This window comes from Chiloscyllium plagiosum, chromosome 37 (assembly GCF_004010195.1).
Source record: "Chiloscyllium plagiosum isolate BGI_BamShark_2017 chromosome 37, ASM401019v2, whole genome shotgun sequence".
Lineage (NCBI taxonomy): Eukaryota > Metazoa > Chordata > Chondrichthyes > Orectolobiformes > Hemiscylliidae > Chiloscyllium > Chiloscyllium plagiosum.
In genome coordinates this window covers 2,633,369-2,649,353 of record NC_057746.1, presented here as the reverse complement: position 1 = coordinate 2,649,353, position 15,985 = coordinate 2,633,369, and the positions used below count along the sequence as shown (strand labels likewise).

General features: G+C 42.7%; 2 protein-coding genes across 2 annotated transcripts in view; one reads left to right on the top strand and one right to left on the bottom strand.

Moving 5' to 3' along the window:
- LOC122541629 (zinc finger protein 239-like) overlaps positions 1–854 on the bottom strand; it is a 14,686-nt gene extending 13,832 nt beyond the window's left edge. The window contains exon 1 of the mRNA XM_043678545.1: positions 827–854. The gene's annotated coding sequence lies outside the window, so the exon portion shown is untranslated. The remainder of the gene's footprint in view (positions 1–826) is intronic.
- Positions 855–962: 108 nt separating this feature from the next.
- LOC122541198 (zinc finger protein 845-like) overlaps positions 963–15,985 on the top strand; it is a 48,692-nt gene continuing 33,669 nt past the window's right edge. Inside the window, exons 1-3 of the mRNA XM_043677823.1 lie at positions 963–1,051; positions 6,470–7,615; positions 7,674–7,785. Coding sequence (XP_043533758.1) covers positions 6,684–7,615; positions 7,674–7,785 — 1,044 coding nt within the window. The 5' untranslated portion in view covers positions 963–1,051; positions 6,470–6,683. The remainder of the gene's footprint in view (positions 1,052–6,469; positions 7,616–7,673; positions 7,786–15,985) is intronic.

The window sequence follows — 15,985 nt, the reverse complement described above, 5'->3', positions numbered from 1 at the left end:
TGCCTGAACTGCTGTGCTCTTCCAGCACCACTAATCCAGAATCTGGTTTCCAGCATCTGCAGTCATTGTTTTTACCATATTGAATGATGAGAAGACTCAGCGTTAAATGGTATAGTCCTGCTCCTTATTTTGGTTTCTTTGGAACCTTTTTAAATGCAATATTGCTATTACTTGGTTTATGAAAATCTTAAAATCTGAAGTCATTCTATGAGAATTTTTTTTTACTTTGGTCTCCTGGGATTCAAATTTCAATCTATTGTAGCAGTAACAACAACTGAATCAACACCAGTAAAGACAGATTATCTGCTCATGACCACATTGCTGTTTGTCGGAGCCTGTTGTGCACACAATGGTTTCCACATTTGACATTGCAAAATGACTAGTTCAAATGTACTTTAATTTGGCTGTAAAGTGCTTTGCGAATTCTGATAGTCGTGAAAGATTCCATAAAAGAAAGTTATTTTTCCAATTTTTTTGAGGTTACAGAGATAGGGGTTGAGAGACTCTGGAGAGATTCGAAGAAGCAGGAAACATCCTGATCACAGCACACAGAAAGAACTGACCCTTCACAGTCCGCAGGATAATAACCAGCTCCCAACACACACAGACAGAACGATAGGAAATCAGTAAGAACCCTAGACTCTCTGCACCTCTCAGTGAAACAGTTCAGCACAAGGCACCGAGTAAACAGCTCTCTCAGCTGGATCTTCTCACACAGCATAAGGGACATTTCCACCCCTGACTGCCCACAGGATAGTCAGACTGCCTGAAGATTGGTGTGGATATTATGGGATACAATTTGTATAAAAGCTGCTCCTTCACTCACCATTTCCTCACTTGGTTTTCTGTCCCTATAGGAAGTGAACCAGCTCTGGAAGAGGAAGAGGAGACAATGGGCAGAGTGGGTGGGCTCTCTGATTGACGTCTCTCACAGTCAATCCAAATATTTCTGGAGTAACATGAATTTTCCGACCACTCTGTACACTCCCACCTTTTCCTCTTCCAGAGCTCGCTCACTTCCTGTAGAGCCTGAAAATCAAGTGAGGAGATGGTGAGTGAAGGAGCAGCTTTTATACAAATTGTATCCCATAATATCCACACCAATCTTCAGGCAGTCTGACTATCCTGTGCGTAATCAAGGGTGGAAATGTCCCTTATGCTGTGTGAAGATCCAGCTGAGAGAGCTGTTCACTCGGTGCTTTGTGCTGAACTATTTGACTGGAGCTGTGTGTTTATTGGAAGCCTTTCCCTTCTGATTTCCAAGTTGAGTTTTGTTGCTAGCTCATTTCTGAGGTGCCGGACTTGGACTGGGGTGGACAAAGTTAAAAATCACCTAACGCCAGGTCCAACAGGTTTTAAGCAACGCTTCTAAAGCTAGTGATTTCAAATAAACCTGTTGGACTACAACCTGGTGTTGTGTGATCTTTAACTGAATATAAGAAGGTGAGATGTTGTAACATAGAAAGTGAGTATCCAATGTGTGTGCAGTCAGCTCCCACAAATAGCAATATGTGAATGAACAGATAACCTTTTTCTTAGTTGTATTGTTTCAGATATTCTGAAATATCCTGTGACTAATATAAAGGAATTGAAAAACAAGATTTCATATTTTGTATCTGAGGCAAAAACCTATTAAAAGCTAAACTGTTTATAAAAACTTGAGGTGGGGGAGTTCAGAACTAGAGGGCATAGGTTTCGAGTGAGAGGGGACTGAAGAGTCAACTTTTTCACGCAGAGGGCGGTGTGTGTATGGAATAAGCTGCCAGAGGAAGTGGTGGAGGCAAGTACTGTGACAACATTTATAAAACATTTGTATGGGTATATAAATAGGAAGGGTTCAGAGGGATATAGGATAAATGCTGGCAAATGAGACTAGAATAGTTTAGGATATCTGGTCGGCCTGGTCGGGTCGGACTGAAGGATCTGTTTCTGTGCTGTACTCTCTATGACTAAATAATGCCAATTAGGCAATAGAAAAACAAAACTACAGAAAAGATACCCCTCATCTAATTATTATGAACGAACTCCCCATGCCACTGTTATACTTCATGTCCCTCTCTCTACAGAATACTACCTTTTTTCCAGGAACCTGTCCAATATAACCTGCTTGAACTGGTTGTTTTCTCCCCATTACACTGAATCATGACTTTGAATGATTGTCAAAGGAGACAGTGAGTTTTCAAAAGCCTCTGTTTTCAAAAAAATAAATTCATGTGGACTTTACTGTCTGGACCACCATTTATTACCCAGTTCTTTATCCACCAAGCTAGAACATCCTGCACACCATGTGACTTCACTTTCTCCATTAGTTTACCAAGGGGGAACTTATCAAATGTCTTACTAAAGTCCATGTATATGACATCTACAGCCCTTCCTTCACCTATCAACTTGGTCACTTCCTCAAAGTTGGTAAGGCACAATCTACCCCGCACAAAACCATGTTTCCTATCACTGATACGCCCATTTTTTTCCAAATAGAAATAGATTTTATCCCTCAGTACCTTCTCCAGCAACTTTCCCACCACTGATGTCAGGCTCACTGGTCTGTAGTTACCTGGGATATCCCTACTACCCTTCTTGTACAGGGGGAACAACATGAGCAACCCTCCAGTCCTCCAGCACCTCACTTGTGTTTAAGGATGCTACAAAGATATCTGTCAGGGCCCCAGCTATTTCCTCTCTTGCCTCCCTCAGTAACCTGGGAGAGATCCCATCCTTTCCTGGGATTTTGTCCGCCTTAATACCCTTTAGCCGAACCAACACATCTTCCCTCCATATGTCAATGTGATCCAGAGTAAACAAACTTCTATCTGTAATCTCAGCATTCATAACCTCCTGTTCCTCAGTGAACACTGATGCAAAGTAATCATTGAGAATCTCACTCATTTTCTCAGATTCGACACATAACTTGCCTTCCTTATCCTTTAGCGGACCAACCATCTCTCTGGTTACCATCTTACTTCTTCTACAAGAATAAAAGGCCTTGGGATTCTCCACAATTCTGCTCGCTAAAGTTATTTCTTGACCCCTTTTAGCCCGCTTGATTCCTTGTCTAAGATTGGTCCTACTCTCCCGATATTCCTCCAAGGCCCGTTCTGTTCTTAGCTGCCTGGACCTTATGTACACTTCCCTTTTCCTCTTGGCTAGTTGCATGATTTCTCCTGTCATCCACAGTTCATGAATCTTGCCTTTCCTATCCCTAGTTTTCTAAGGGGCATGCTTATCTTGCACTATCTTCAACCTATCTTTGAAAGCTTCCCACATATCAAATGTGGACTTTCCTTCAAATAGCTGTGTCCAATCCACATTTCCCAGCTCCTACCTAATTTTGACATAATTGGCCTTGGCCCAGTTTAGTACTTGTCCCTTAGTATCACTCTCATCTTTGTCTACGAGCATTCTAAAACTTACAGAATTGTGTCACTATTCCCAAAGAAATCCTCCACAGGAGACAATGAGTAGTAGTTGAAGGGAGTTTCTTGAAATGGAGAAAGGTGACCAGTGGTGTTTCACAGGGATCAGTGTTGGGGCTACTGTTGTTTGTAATATACATATATGATTTGGAAGAGGGCATTGTTGGTCTGATCAGTAAGTTTGCAGATGACATGAAGATTGGTGGAGTAGCAGAAAGCATAGGGGACTGTCAAAGAATACAGGAGAGTACAGATAGACTGGAGAGTTGATCAGAGAAGTGGCAGGTGGAGTTCAATCCAGGCAAATGTGAGGTGATGCATTTTGAGAAGTCTAATTCTAGAGCGAACTGTAAACAGAAGAACCTTGGGAAAAGTTGATGAGCAGAGAGGTCTGGGAGTTCAGATCCATTGTACCCTGAAGGTTGCTGCACAGGTGGATAGAGTGATCAAGAAGGCATATGGTATGCTTGCCTTCATCGGAAGGGGTATTGAGTATGAGCTGGCATGTTAAAATTGTACAAGACTTTGGTTTGGCCGCATTTAGAATACCGTGTACAGTTCTGGTCGCCACATTACCAAAAGGATTGGACGCTTTGGAGAGGGTGCAGAGAATGTTTACAAGGATGTTGCCTGGAATGGAAGGTGCTAGCTATGAAGAGAGATTGAGTAGGTTGGGATTGTTTTCATTAGAAAAAAGAAGATTGAGGGGGGACCTGATTGAGGTCTACAAAATCATGAAGCCTATAGAGAGGGTAGATAGAGGTAAGCTTTTTTCCCAGGGTGAGGGATTCAATAATGAGAGGTCACGCGTTCAAGGTGAGAAATTAAAAGTTTAAGGGGGATATACGTGGCAAGTACTTTACACAGAGGATGGTAGGTGCCTGGAACACATTGCCAGCAGAGATAGTAGAAGCAGGCACAGTGGATTCATTTAAGGTGCGTCTGCATAGATGCATGAGTAGGTGGGGAGCAGAGGGATGCAGATGCTTAGGAAGTGGGCAATAGGTTTAGACAGTGGATTTGGATCAGCTCAGGTTTGGAGGGCCGTAGGGCCTGTTCCTGGGCTGTAAATTTTCTTTGTTCTTTGTTCTTTGTAATGTCTCTCTTCAACCAAAGTCTGTGTTCCTTCCCACGTTATACCTGGCAGCCCACAGAAAGGACACCCTCCTTCTTTCCATCCTGTTCAGTGAGTTACGACCTGTCGCCATGGTAACCAACTTACATAGCGTGTTGTTAAGTAGTTACATAACCTCCTCACAACCTTCATTTCAAAACAGTTTTGGTCTAACTTAAATTGCAAAGGTAGTTTATAACATCATAATCTTGCAAACTTTGCATTCATGACAATATCCTGAGTTGAGCTGAAAATGTGTTGCTGGAAAAGCGCAGCAGGTCAGGCAGCATCCAAGGAACAGGAGAATCGACGTTTCGGGCATAAGCCCTTCTTCAGGAATATATCAGGATGCTGCCTGACCTGCTGCGCTTTTCCAGCAACACATTTTCAGCTCTGATCTCCAGCATCTGCAGTCCTCACTTTCTCCTCGAATATCCTGAGTTGAGCCTTCTTGACTGTGGAGGGAGGGGATGGGAGTGGTCGAGAGGGGAGTTCTCCTAACTCCTCATGATGGGATGGGTTTGATCATCCTTGTGTCTTTCATATTGTGTCTTGCTGTCATGTGCTGGGCTGCAGCATGGCTGTGAATGGAGGTGTTCATGGAGCTGCCTTCACCTGTTACTTCATTGGTTATCCACAATTCTCAGAGGTGCGATAGGTCTTGGTGTTTAACTTGAAAGTCCCCCTCTGTTGTATATTCACTAGGTTCAAACCTGGACTCTAAAGTATCACCAATACTCCTCCTGACCTGTCTGTCTACTGGTTTGTTGGTAATCATGGATTGAGGGCTGCGCTGGGCTGTGAGGTAGCGTTGGAAAGCAATCCTGCTGCTGCTGATGGCTCACAGCACCTTATGGACACCCAGTTTAGGGATCTGACCTTAGTCTACTTCCCTTTTGATAATGAACATGGTGAAGGACTTATTTTTTAGTTGGGAGCGAAGTGGTCATATTCCTTGAACTTGTCTGACCTGAAGCCATGATTTGAGTAGAGTAGCTTTTATTTGTCATTTCTACCAAAGACAATTGATACGGTAAAAAAAAAGACAGTGTTCCTCCAGGACCAAGGTGCTACATGGACTGCGTAAACTACACAATCATACAAAGGATGGCATAAAGTGCATAAGAAGTGAAAAACATGCAAATTACACTGTAATATTCACCTTCACCATTTGGGGTTGTTGAGGTGAAAATTATGATGATCCTCACAGATGGTTTTACGGGACCAGTCAAACCACAGGATCTCAGTCACTGGATTGTTAATGCAGCACCATAGCAAATACCTGGAGTCACATTTATTACGAGGTCTTTTAATATCTTTTTAAAAAATATTAAATGAAGGCCTCATCCATTTCCTAAGATCTGGGCTTGGATTAGGACGTGTAGTCTGGATGAATGCAGTGTGTCTAATATTCCAGCATCAACCAGAACTCTTCAAACAGTTACACTGAAACAATATTTTCCTCAGTTTCTGGCTTTTTCTGCCATGCGTGGATTTTTCCAATAATTTTAGAAAAGAAGGGGAGAAATTTCAAAGTTTTCTTCAAATTAACTTTCCACTGGATGTTATTTTGTATGTATTCTCAGCGTAAAACTGGTCTTCACAGGCTGACATGCACTCAGAACAATTGCTAACCCATTTTACAATCTTGGAGACTCTCTTTTCCATTGTTCTCATGGTGCCTGGGAAGATGGAGAGATGGGCAAGAGAAAGAAAGTAGCTACATTGTCTGCTTCTGCTCACTATATAGTGTCGCTGCTGGAAACAGGGTGTGTGACAGTCAAGTGAGGATAAAGGAAGGACTTGTGTCTGAACCCCCCCACACAGGGGAATAGCAGACAGGCACTACTGGAACAATCTCTAACTGAGGAGTCAGCAGGTTCAGCAAAGGAGGAGACGGAGTTGAAGGAAATCATGTTTCTTTCCTTTTCCTGTTTTACAGAAGGATTACACCATACTACAGCAGAGAATACAGAAAGGATAAACACTGCAGATAGATCTTGACCATCACCGAAGGAACAACTGCACAATTGTGGACTCCAACTGTGGTGAGAGCTTCAATCTTTCATATAGCCTCGTGAACCACTGACTCATTCCTACAGGGGCGAAGCTCCTAAAGTCACCAAACAAGCAAGGTGCATCTGTATAGCAGCATCATGGAAGGGAAACCATTGAACAGTGAGTTGTGTGACCAAGACTTCACACAGTCATTAACACCCATTGGACATCAACACATTCCCACTGGGGAGAAGCCTTTCAAGTGCAAGATGTGCCACAAATCATTCTCTCAGTCACGGACCCTCCTCAAACACCGGTGCATTCACAAGGGGGAGGAATCATTTATGTGTGAGGTGTGCCATAAATCATTCTCAAGGTCAATGAATCTCCACAGACACCAACGCATTCACACAGGGGAGAAACCATTCACATGTGAGGTGTGCGAAAAATCCTTCTCTGACTCATCAAACTTCCGTGTGCACCAACGCATCCACACAGGGGAGAAGCCATTCACATGTGAGGTGTGTGACAAATCATTTTCACAGTTATCAAGCCTTCAGGTCCATCAGGTAATCCATACAGGGGAAAAACCCTTCAAATGTGAGATTTGTGATAAAGCTTACACCACATCGACCAGGCTTTTGATGCACCAGAGTATTCACACAGGGGAGAAACCCTTCAGATGTGAGGTTTGTGAGGTGTCTTTCATCGAATCCTCTGAACTGCTGATACACCAGAGGATTCACACAGGGGAGAAACCCTTCAAGTGCGAGGTGTGCAAGAAATCATTCTCGCAATCATCAAGTCTCCACACACACCAACGCATTCACACAGGAGAGAGACCATTCACATGTGAGCTGTGCAACAAATCCTTCCCCTACTCTTCAAGCCTCCGAGTACATATCCGCAGTCATACAGGTGAAAGACCTTTCAGGTGTGAGATGTGCGACAAATCATTCTCTCACTTAATGAGTCTCCGTGTACACCAATGTATTCATACAAGAGAGAAGCCCTTCACAGGGGAAGTTTGTGAGAAAGCGTTCACACAGTTACAAAGCATCCTGCAGCATCAGACAATCCACACAGGGGAGTAACCTTCAAGTGTAGGGTTTACAATTGAGCTCTTTTGGTTCTTGGACTCTTCTCAGGTACCAGAGAGAAACTCTTCTGGGGCAATATTTGTGGCTGGGCTTCACTGACTCATCTGATTTCCTGAACCAAAGATGGATTCACACTGATGCCCAAGCATTCAGGAGTGCAGTGTGTGACAAGCCTTTCACAGAGTTCCTGGTCCATTAGCACATTCAGTCAAGGAAGAAACCCTAACAGCGTGAATTCTGTAATAAAGCCATCACAATGTTGTCAGACCTCCTAGAAATCTTGTGAATGAAGGGGATTTTGTCCATTTAACCTTGCTCTCTAGGTGGCCCTGATGACTTCAGAAAGCTTCACATGTCATGATGATCAGGATATTGTTGATCTCTCAGGTTTCCTCCTCCCACCATTATCTTCTGGATTTGTCTTTGAATGTCAGCCTTGAGTTGTTGAATTGCAGCATCCTTGAGTTGTGTCTTTGGGTTGGTCTGCCCAGCAATGAAGGCTGATTGTTTTTGTTCCAGGAGGTCACATAGTTGAGTGTCATGTTCATCGAGCCACTCCTGGTAACGATGATGCTCATACCCAATCTGTACAAAGTAGTTTAGTACAGTTGGCTTTGTATTGATCTTACTGCTTGTAAATTGAGTTAAAGGTGTAAAGATTTTACAGATTGGTCGTGATTTACTCTTGGAATTCCTCTTGTTGGTTGGGCTGTTTTCATGCTGAGACATTGTTCTTCGTCTTGGACTTTGGGTCTTCTTATATCTCTGGGTGGATCTTCTTCATTGATCGAACAAGTTGATGATCTGTCCAACAGCCTCAGGCTCCCATGTGGATCAAGTGATGCAGACATCACTTAGAATTTTTTCTTAGTTTTAGACTGCTTCCCATACCTCAGCAGCCAGATCTGTCCCCTCCATGTCAAAACTAAACTGACCATATGATCTACAGTTTGCAAATGACTGCGCTGTCATTATTTACTCTGCAACAGATTTTTGTCCTCTCTCAATCTCTTCAATTCTTTATATCTTTGAATAATGTGAAAAAAAAATTTACACATTAACATGTGGTCAGCCAAGTATTCTTCTCCCATTTATATTAAAGCAGAGACTCTGGAAATGTTGAGCACTTCCTCAATAGACAATTCTCTGAAGAGGCCACCATTGACAATGAGATCCAACATGAGAGCTGTGTCAATTCAGCCTTGTACAAATGACAGCCGCAAGGGTTTCGCTGCAATAGATCATTCCCCAGTCACTATTAAAGATCAGTCCTACTGACTACATCTGAACAAGTGAACTGAGAGCAGTAGGCGGCCATTTGGCCCCTCAAGCCAGCTCGACTTTTCAGAAAGAACATGGCTGGTCTGATTTTGGCCTCAAATCCATATGACTGCCTACCCCAATTATCTTTGACTTCTTTGTTAGTTAAGAATTTATCAATCCCTGATTTCAAAAAATCCAGTGATCTTGCCTCTACTGCTCCCTGGGGAAGAGTTAGTTGACCTTCAACACCATTAAAGAAACGGTATCTCCTGATCTCTGATTTAAAAGAGAGACCCCCATGTTTGAAAACAATGCCCTCTAGTTCAACTAATTCGCACAAGGAAAAGCATCTTAGAAAAAGAAGGAAGCATATGTCAGGTACAGACAAGATATATTGAATGCACATTAGAGTATAAAGGCAGGAGGAACATACTTAAGAGAGAAATTAGGAGGGCAAAAAGGGGACGTGAGATGGCTTTGGCAAATAGGGCTAAGGAGAATCCAAATGGTTTTTACAAATACATTAAGGACAAAAAGGTAGCTAGGGCGAGAATAGGGCCCCTCAAAAATCAGCCTGGCGGCCTTTGTGTGGAGCTGCAGGAGATGGCGGAGTATTTTGCATTAGTATCTACTGTGGAAAAGGACAGGGAAAATATAGAATGTAGGGATAGAATATAGAATGTGGTGCTATCTTGAAAAAAGCCCATAATACAGAGGAGGAAGTGCTGGATGTCTTGAAACACATAAGTGGATAAATCCCCAGGACCTGATCAGGTGTACCCCAGAACTCTGTGCAAAGCGAGGGAAGTGATTGCTGGGCCCGTTGCTGAGATATTTGATCACCGATCGTCACAAGTGAGGTGCCGGAAGACTGGAGGTTGGCTAACACGGTGTCACTGTTTAAGAAGGGTGGCAAGGACAAGCCAGGGATCTATAGACCGGTGAGCCTGTGGTAGTGGTGGGCAAGTTGTTGGAGGGAATCCAGAGGGACAGAATGTACATGTATTTGGAAAGGCAAGGACTGATTAGGGATAGTCAATATGGCTTTGTGCATGGGAAATCATGTCTCACAAACTTGATCGAGTTTTTTGAAGAAGTACAAAGAGGATTGATGAGGGCACAGCAGTGGACATGATCTATATGGACTTCAGTAAGGCGTTCGACAAGGTTCCCCATGAGAGACTGGTTAGCAAGGTTAGATCTCATGGAATACAAGGAGAACTCGCCATTTGGATACAGAACTGGCTGAAAGGTAGAAGACAGAGGGTGGTGGTGGAGGGTTGTTTTTCAGACTGGAGGCCTGTGTCCAGTGGAGTGCCACAAGAATCGATGCTGGGTCCTCTACTTTTCATCATTTATACAAATTATTTGGATGTGAGCATAACAGGTATAGTTAGTAAGTTTAGGAGAAAGTGAGGACTGCAGATGCTGGAGATCAGAGCTGAAAATGTGTTGCTGGAAAAAAAGCGCAGCAGGTCAGGCAGCATCCAAGGAGCAGGAGATTCGACGTTTCGGGCATGAGCCCTTTTTCAGGAAGGCCTGAAGGGCTCATGCCCGAAACCTCGATTCTCCTGTAGTTAGTAAGTTTGCAGATGACACCAAAATTGGACGTGTAGTGGACAGCAAAGAGGGTTACCTCAGATTACAACAGGATCTTGATCAGATGGGCCAATGAGCTGAGAAGTAGCAGATGGAGTTTAATTTAGATAAATGCGAGGTGCTGCATTTTGGGAAAGCAAATCTTAGCAGGACTTATACACTTAATGGTAAGGTCCTAGGAAGTGTTGCTGAACAAAGAGAACTTAAGTGCAGGTTCATAGCTCCTTGAAAGTGGAGTCACAAGTGGATAGGATAGTGAAGAGGACGTTTGGTATGCTTTTCTTTATTGGTCAGAGTATTGAGTAAAGGAGTTGGGAGATCATGTTGCAGCTGTATAGGACATTGGTTAGACCACTTTTGGAATATTGTGTGGAATTCTGGTCTCCTTCCTATTGGAAAGATGTGAAACTTGAAAGGGTTCAGAAAAGATTTACAAGGATGTTGCCAGGGTTGGAGGATTTGAGCTATAGGGAGAGGTTGAATAGGCTGTGGCTGTGTTATCCTGGAGTGTCGGAAGCTGAGGGGTGACCTTATAGAGGTTTATAAAATCATGAGGGGCATGGATAGGATAAATAGACAAAGTCTCTTCCCTAGGGTGGGGGGGCGGATCCAGAGCTAGAGGGCATAGGTTTAGGGTGAGAAGGAAAAAATATAAAAAATACCTAAGGGGCAACTCTTTCACGCAGAGGGTGGTACGTGTATGGAATGAGCTGCCAGAGGAAGTGGTGGAGGCTAGTACAATTGTAACATTTAAAAGGTATCTGGATGGGTATACGAAAAGGAAGGGTTTGGAGGGATATGGGCCAGGTGCTGGCAGGTGGGACTAGGTTGGGTTGGGTATTCTGATCGGCATGGACAAGTTGGACCGAAGGTTCTGTTTCCATGCTATACATCTCTACGACCACCTTGTCCAGTACCCTCAGTTTATTGAGACCACCTCTCACTTCTCTAAACTTCCAATGGATACGTGTGCAGTCTGTCCAATATTTCTTCATCGGATATCAGCCAGAGGAATCAGTCAAGTAAGTTTTCTTTGAACTGTTTCTTGTAAGTTCATAAGACGTGGGGCAGAATTTGGCCATTCAGCCCATCAGGTCTGCTCCACCATTTGATCATGGCTGATATGCACCTCACCCCTATTTTCATGCCTTCTTCCCATAACTCTTCAACCCTTTACCAATTTAAAATCTGTCTAACTCCTCCTTATATTTACTCCCTTTCCCAGCATCCACTGCACTTTGGGTTGTGAATTCCAGATTCACAACCCTTTGGGAGAAGTGGTTTCTCCTCAACTCTATCTTAAATTTGCTACACCTTATCCTAAGTCCTCTCATCTTAGAATGCCCCACAACAGGAAGTATCCAGTTCATGTTTATTTTATCCACACCTTTTATAATCTTGAATACTTCAATTCGATCAGCCCTCTCCCCCCATTCTTCTAATTTCCACAGAGTGTAGGCCTAAACTGTTCAATCTTCATAAGACAAACCCCTCATCTCTGGGATCAATTTTGTGAGCCTCCTCTGAACTGCCTCCAATGCCACTACATCTTTCCTCGAATAAGGGGACCAAAACTGTGCACAATACTGTGAGTGTGGTCTCACAAATGCCTTGTATAGTTGCAACAATACTTCCTTACTTTAATATTCTATTCCTTCAGCTATAAAAGCCAACATTCCGTTCACTTTCTTTATTCTCTGCTATACCTGCATGTTAGTTTTCTGTGACTCATGAATGAGGACACCCAGATCCCTCTGCACCGGAGAACCCCAAAGTCTCTCCCCATTTAGATAATAGGTCACCTTCCCATTTTTATGACCAAAATGCACGACCTCACACTTATCCATGTTAAACTCCATTTGCCACATTTTGGCCTACTGTCCTAACCTGTCTATATCCATTTGTAAGATTCTTATTTCCTCATTGCAATTTACTGTCTCACCTATTTTTGTCATGTCATCCACAAACTTGACTATGGCGCATTCTATCATTGCATCAAAGTCATTAATGTAGATTATAGATAGCTGGAGTCTTGAAAGAACTGAACCTTGTGGCACCTACTAGTTACTTCTTGCCATCCAGAATAAAACCCATTTATCCTGACTTTCTGTCTTCTATCCATCAGTCAGACATCTATCCAAACTAATAAATTACCCTTAATCCCATATGATCCAACCTTGTAAATTAACCTTTTGTACAGCATCTTATCAAACACCTTCTTGAAGTCCAGATATATTACATCTACTGGATCGCCATTATCCATTTTGATTGTTACATCTTCGAAGAACTCTAGCAAATTAGTCAAACGTGATTTGCCCTTCATAAACCCTTGCTGACTCTGATAGATAGTGTTTTGACTTTCCAAATGTCCTAATATTGCTTCCTTGATAATTGATTCTAACACTTTCCCAAGTGTTAAACTAAATGTTCTGTAATTTTTCACATATTGCCTCCCTCCCTTTTTGAATAAGGATGTTACATTAGCATTTTTTTCAATCCACTGGAACCTTTCCCGTATCCAGGAGATTTTGGACTATTGTAAGCAATAGATCCACTATCTCCACCCCCACTTTCTTTAATACCCTAGGATCTTGGCAGTCAGGCTTGGGGGACTTGTCTGTCCCCAATCCTAATAGTTTGGTGAGTACCTTTTCCTTATCGATGTTGTTTGTTCTAACTTCTACACTTTCTACTGCCTCTGACTTGTCCATTCTAATAGGTGTGGTACTATTGTCCTCTACTGCAAAACTGAGGCAAAGTATTGACTTAGCGTATCTGCTATTTCAGTGCTCCCCAACATTAACTCTCTGGTTTCCTCTTCCAAGGGACCAAAATTTACCTTAGCAATTCTCTTCCCTTTTAGATACCAATTGAAGCTTTTGCTATCCTTTTTGATATTTTGTGCTAGTTTTATTTTGTATTTTGCCTCAGCTCTTTTTATTAATTGTTTAGTGTCCCTTTGTTTATGTTTGAAAGTTTCCCAATCTTCCAGCCTGCCACTGGTCTTTGTATTATGGTATACCTTAGTTTTTACTTTATATTGTCTTTGATCTCTTTGTTCAGCCTTGGATTTTTTTAAACCCTCCTTACCATCTTTCTTCCTCGCTGGGATATATTTTAGTTGTGAGGTCTGACTTAATAGCAATTTTCCCAATATTTCAGTATAAGAACATGAGGGTAAATGGAAGGAAGATTCCCTGTCTTGTTGTGTGGAGAGTCTAAAACTAGGCACTATCAATATAAGATGGCCAATAATAAAGCCAGTGAGGAATTCAGGAGAAACTTCACCAAGAGAATGATGAGAATGTGGAACTTACTCCCACAGGGAATTATTGAGGAAATAGGTTGGGTGCATTTTTTGGGAAAGTTGGTAAGTCCACAAGGGAGAAAGGAATAGAGGATCTGTTGAGAACATAACATAAAAAGTGAGAATAAAAGCTCATGTCACTAGCAGAAGCACCAGGTGAAGACAACTGGGCCAAATGGTCTGTTTCTGTGCTTTAAAGACGAATAAAATCAAAAAACTCTGGAAATTCTCAGCAGGTCAGGCAGCATCTGTGGAGAGAAACACAGTTAACATTAAAGCTCGAGATGACTCTTCAACACAAATTAGGCTGGACATTGGATGGTACCTCCTAATGTCACACAACTTTTACCTCTGCTGTGTAAGAAAGGCAAGGTTACAGTGACCATGGGGAATTGCAATACGCAGGTGGACTGGGAAAATCAGGTTGGCAGTGGATTGCAAGAAAGGGAATTTGTGGAATGTCTACAAGATGACTTTTTGGAGAACCTTGTGGTGGAGCTCACTAGACAATTCTGGATTTAGTATTGTGCAATGAAGCAGACTTGATAAGGGAGCTTAAGGTGAAGGAACCCTTACGAGGCAGTGAACATAACATGATAAAGCTTGCTCTACAATTTGAGAGGGAGCAGGTGAAATCAAATGTAACGATATCACAGTTGAATAAAAGCAACTACAGAGGCATGAGGGAGGAGCTGACCAGAACTGACTCGGAGAGGAGCCTAGCCGGAAAGACTGTGGAACAGCAATGGCAGGAGTTTCTGGGAGTAATTCAGGAGACACAGAAGAGATTCATCCCGAGGAATAAGAAGTTTACTAAAGGGAGATGAGGCAACCTTGGCTTACAAGGGAAGTCAGGAACACCAGAAAAGCAAAAGAGAAAAGATAAAATGTGGTGAAGGACACTGGGAAGTCAGAGGATTGGGAAGCCTACAAAGACAAACAGAGAACGACATGAAAAGAAATAAGGAGGGAGAAGTTTAAGTATCAGGGTAAGCTAGCCAGTAATACAAAAGAAGATTGCAGGAGTTCCTTTAGATATATAAAGAGCAAAAGAGAGGCAAAAGTGGATATTGGCTGCTGGAAAATGACACTGGAGAAGCAGTAATGGGGAAACAAAGAAATGGCAGAGTAACAGAACAAGTACTTTGTGTCGGTCTTCACGGTGGAATACACATGTCACATCCCAAAAATTCTGGGGGCAGAGCTGAATATGGTGGCGAACACCAAGGAGAAGATGCTAGAAAACTGGAAGTCTGAAAGTGGATAAATAACCTGGACCAGATGGACCACACCCCCAGAGTTCGAAAGGAAATACTTGAAGAGATAGTGGAGGCTTTAGGGGTGATCTTCCAGGGGTCACTTGAGTTAGGGAGGGTCCCAGAAGACTGGAAAAATGGAGTAAGGTTAAAAAATGGGAAATTACAGGCCGATTAGCCTGACCTTAGTTGTTGATAAAATCTTGGAATCCATTGTGAAGGACGGGATTTCTAAATACGAGAGCAGAGTCAGTATGGTTTCATTAAGGGGAGGTCATGCCTGACAAATCTGATAGAATTCTTTGAGAAGGTAACAAGCAGGTTAGACCATGGAGAATCAATGGATATTATCTACTTGAATTTCCAGAAGGCCTTTGACAAGGTGCTACACAGGAAGCTATGGAGTAAGATAAGAGTCCATGTATTAGAGGCAAGGTACTAGTTTGTGTTGAAGATTGGCTGTCTGGCAGAAGGCGGAGAGGGGGGATGAAAGGGTCCTTTTCAGGATTGCAGCCAGTGACTAGTGATGTTCCACAAGGGTCAGTGTTGGGACCACAACAGTTCATTTTACACATTAATGATCTTGATGAATTGAGGGCATTCTGACTAAGTTTGGAAATGATCCAAAGATAGGTGGAAGAGCAGGTAATATTGGGGAGGTTGCCAATTAGCAAGGTTAGATCTCATGGATTACAGGGAGAACTAGCCATTTGGATACAGAGGGTGGTGTTTTTCAGAGTGGAGGCCTGTGACCAGTGGAGTACCACAAGGATCGGTGCTGGGTCCTCTACTTTTTGTCATTTACATAAATGATTTGGATGTGAGCATAACAGGTACAGTTAGTAAGTTTGCAGATGATACCAAAATTGGAGGTGTAGTGGACAGCGAAGAGGGTTACCTCAGATTACAACAGGATCTGGACCAGATGGGCCAAT